The 3,364-nt window shown below is 38.7% G+C and overlaps 1 protein-coding gene across 1 annotated transcript in view; it reads right to left on the bottom strand.

Annotated features, from left to right (window-relative positions):
• Spata4 (spermatogenesis associated 4) overlaps positions 1–3,364 on the bottom strand; it is an 8,382-nt gene continuing 5,018 nt past the window's right edge. The window contains exons 5-6 of the mRNA XM_004640247.2: positions 1,501–1,611; positions 1–187 (exon numbers count right to left, since the gene is read on the bottom strand). Coding sequence (XP_004640304.1) covers positions 126–187; positions 1,501–1,611 — 173 coding nt within the window. The 3' untranslated portion in view covers positions 1–125. The remainder of the gene's footprint in view (positions 188–1,500; positions 1,612–3,364) is intronic.

The following is a 3,364-nucleotide window of genomic DNA, read 5'->3' as shown; positions in this document are numbered from 1 at the left end:
AGTAGGTGATTATATCCCTACAGGGTGGCAAGAGAGTGTGACATCACTTCTTCAGAGCCATATGACAGTACCAATCCAGGTTTCTTTTCCATGTTTCTGATCGGCTTCAGAACAGATTCATAAGATCATTTTTCAGCATGCTTCACATGAATTTCTTTATGTGCTTTAACACCACTACCAGTCTTTGCTGGAATATTTAAACAAATAATAAATTTATAATAAATTAATATCATTAAATATTTATGTAGTAATATATAATATGTAATAATATAAATATATGTAGAATGATTGCCAACAGGTTGAGCACAGGTTTATCAAAATGCCTGTAAAGAGGAATTATTCAAGTCACGCAGTATAGTAGTCCTGGATAAAAACAACCTGAATGTCATCCACCTCTAAAAGTCATCGAGAGTGCCCAGAAATATCCAGGGCCTATTTTGGTGCAAGTGATACTAAATAAGACTCAACTATTTTTAGACATTGCTTCAGAAAGCAGCTGAGGCAACAGGGGCACGATTCTGAACTCCGATTTGGCCAGCACATGTGATTCATAACAGTTTATGGAACTCTGGTTATCCAGGATAACCACTCAGACACTACTAGGTCACTCAGTTCTAATCTGAGAGACAACTAAGAAATGCATCTTCCTTTGGCCTATAATATCTCTAGATACCAGATTAGGTACACAAGCCAAGGAACTTGCTGGATAACATTGTAAAAGCAAAACTGATGAGCTTTATTTCAGTTCACTTTAGCCACTCTATTTGGTAGCGCGAAGACTTGCAAGAGGACCATCTGTGGCTTCTATTGGGTTACACATCAAGACTGGCCTGAACTACATAGTGAGACTGTCTTAAAAAAATGAAAAGCAAAAATCCATTCTATTTGAAATTTTTATCTGAATAATACAGTAGTATTTCTAAATATAGTATTCACATGAGCTTTGAAAACTTTCCTAAGAGAGAACAGAAATGAGGAATATTCGTTAGCAGTTCACATAGCAGCAGTAGGCCTTTTTTCTTTTTGTGGAACCTGGGATTGAACTCAGGCCCTTGCGCTTGCCAGGGAAGTGCTTATTCTACTGAGCCACCTCCCTGGCCCCCCAGTAGGCCTTTTTGTATGACTCATTTATGTTTTACACAGCAAGGAATCCATACTGTGACTCATTGTCATTTCTTTCCACCTTTTCCTGTCCTTTCCTTGAAAGCCTCAAAGCCATGTCCCATCCACAGTCAGATCCAACAAGCCATAAGAGGAAAAATGCAAATGAGAAAACCAAAATCAAAAGGCAAAAGGGCCTAGTAGTAGCTAGGCTGTGACTTAGATACACACCTGCCCCACTGGACCTATCAAAAAGGAGAGAAGTATACCAATTGAATATATATTTTTAGAATGAATATTAGCCCACAGCCAACATTTTAACTATGTAAAAACTTCGAGTGACTAACATAAAACAAAACATTGATTTTACCAGACAAAAATGTTAGAACAAAAACTTACATGAAGTTGCAGCTGTCTCCTTTAAAACTTTTGGACATCTACACCCAGAGCCCCGGGGAGGAAGATGATCAAGAGTAATTTCTGCCACGTTTGGTTTGACATCAAACCAGCCTATAAACACAAAATTATTTCTTGAAAAGTTAGACTAGATATTGTCAAAATAAGATATTTATTTATTTATTTATTTATTTATTTATTTATTTATTTGGTACAGGGTCTTGCTATACAGCTTGGACTCCTAGTGATCCTCCTGTCTCAGTCTTCCCAGCACTGGGCTTACAGGCATGCACCACCATACCCTTTCAAAGGCCGGCATGGCACATCCAGGGTCCCCAGACCCGCACAGCATGCAGTACCAGGGATGGAACCCGGGTCCTTGTGCTTGCCAGGCAGGCACTCAGGCTGCTGAGCTATCTCTCTAGCCCGTAGACCATAATTTAAAAACTAATCAAATCAAACATTTGGTTTTCTCATATTCTTAACATAAATAGGTAAATAACTTTCCACATTGTTCACAATCTTTGGTGCATAGAAGTTAGTGTAAAAGTTATTTTAAAGGCACTATTCTATGTTCTATTAGATTTAGATGCATTTTATTCAATACTATATAGAAAGGTGACCAAATCATTAATTTAATCTGGTAATTTTTTAGAATGCGTATATATATGCAAATATATATATTATAGATAGAGAAATATATATCGAGACAGACAGACAGAAAGAACTAGTAGCCTAAAACTCTCTACTGTCTTTCCTAGACTTGATTCTAAAAGGAAGACCTTACTCTGACTACTTTTATAAGTTACTTTTATCTATTTTTATATCTAAGTAAAACTCTGGAATTGTGATTTGTGAAAATATGGTTGTACCATAAATATGTTTAGAAGTAACTGAGCCTATACGGCGCAGAACTTGGGCAATTTTTCTTTGCTGCCAGGGTGGTTTCCTCTTCTGCAGCTCATTCCTCACTGAAGTCTGAAGAGATACCTAAGGTAATCCTTCTCTTCCCTTATGCTTTGTGAGGCCTAAACAAATCTTTGATCAATAACATTATAACTATAATTATCGCTATTAATTTTGCAACAGAGGAGAAACTTTTGCCATCAGCAATTTCAAAAATCAAGACTAGTAGCCAGACATCGTCATGAACACCTGTAATCTTACCACTCTAGGAGACGAGAGGATTCCAAGTTTAAACCCAGCCTGGGCAATTGAAGACTTTGTGAGAACTTATCTCAAAATTTTAAAATGCAGAAATGAACTAGAGAAGAAGCTCAATGTGGTGTTATGAAGACGAGACACAATACAGCTCTGAAAGAGGAAGAATTCAAGGGTTGAGGTGATAGTAGCTAAAGAGAAAGTGTATTCAAAAGATGACAGACTGGGCTGAGGAGATAGCTTGGTGGTCTAAGCGCCTGCCGGGCAAGCATGAGGACCTGGGTTCCTTCCCTGGTGCCGCAGCGTACAGGCCTCAGAAACCTGGACCCATAGTATCACACCTGGCCACTGACACCAGGTACGGTGATGCACCCCTGTAATCCCAGCACTGGGGAGGCTGCGACAGGAGGATCACTATGAGTCTGAGCTGTGTAGTGAGACCCTGCGCCAAACAAATAAGTAAAAGCTTAAAATAAAAGATGACATTTGAGGTTAGCTCTGCAAAGATGATTTTTAAATATAAGAAAAAACAATGTGACAGATTTGTAGATCTAGAATAGCCTGATGGAATCTAAATAATCTAAATTCTGGAAGAAGAAAAGAATTTAAGGGGCTGGAGAGATGGCTCAGTGGTCTAAAGCACCTACTTGGAACAAGCTTGGCAAAGCACAGGGACCGCAGTTCAATCCCCCAGCACCACATGCCA

The sequence above is a fragment of the Octodon degus genome, unplaced genomic scaffold (genome assembly GCF_000260255.1).
Source record: "Octodon degus isolate 3935 unplaced genomic scaffold, OctDeg1.0 scaffold00121, whole genome shotgun sequence".
Taxonomy (NCBI): domain Eukaryota; kingdom Metazoa; phylum Chordata; class Mammalia; order Rodentia; family Octodontidae; genus Octodon; species Octodon degus.
Note: the sequence above shows the minus strand (reverse complement) of the source record. Positions and strands in the feature narration are given on the sequence as shown.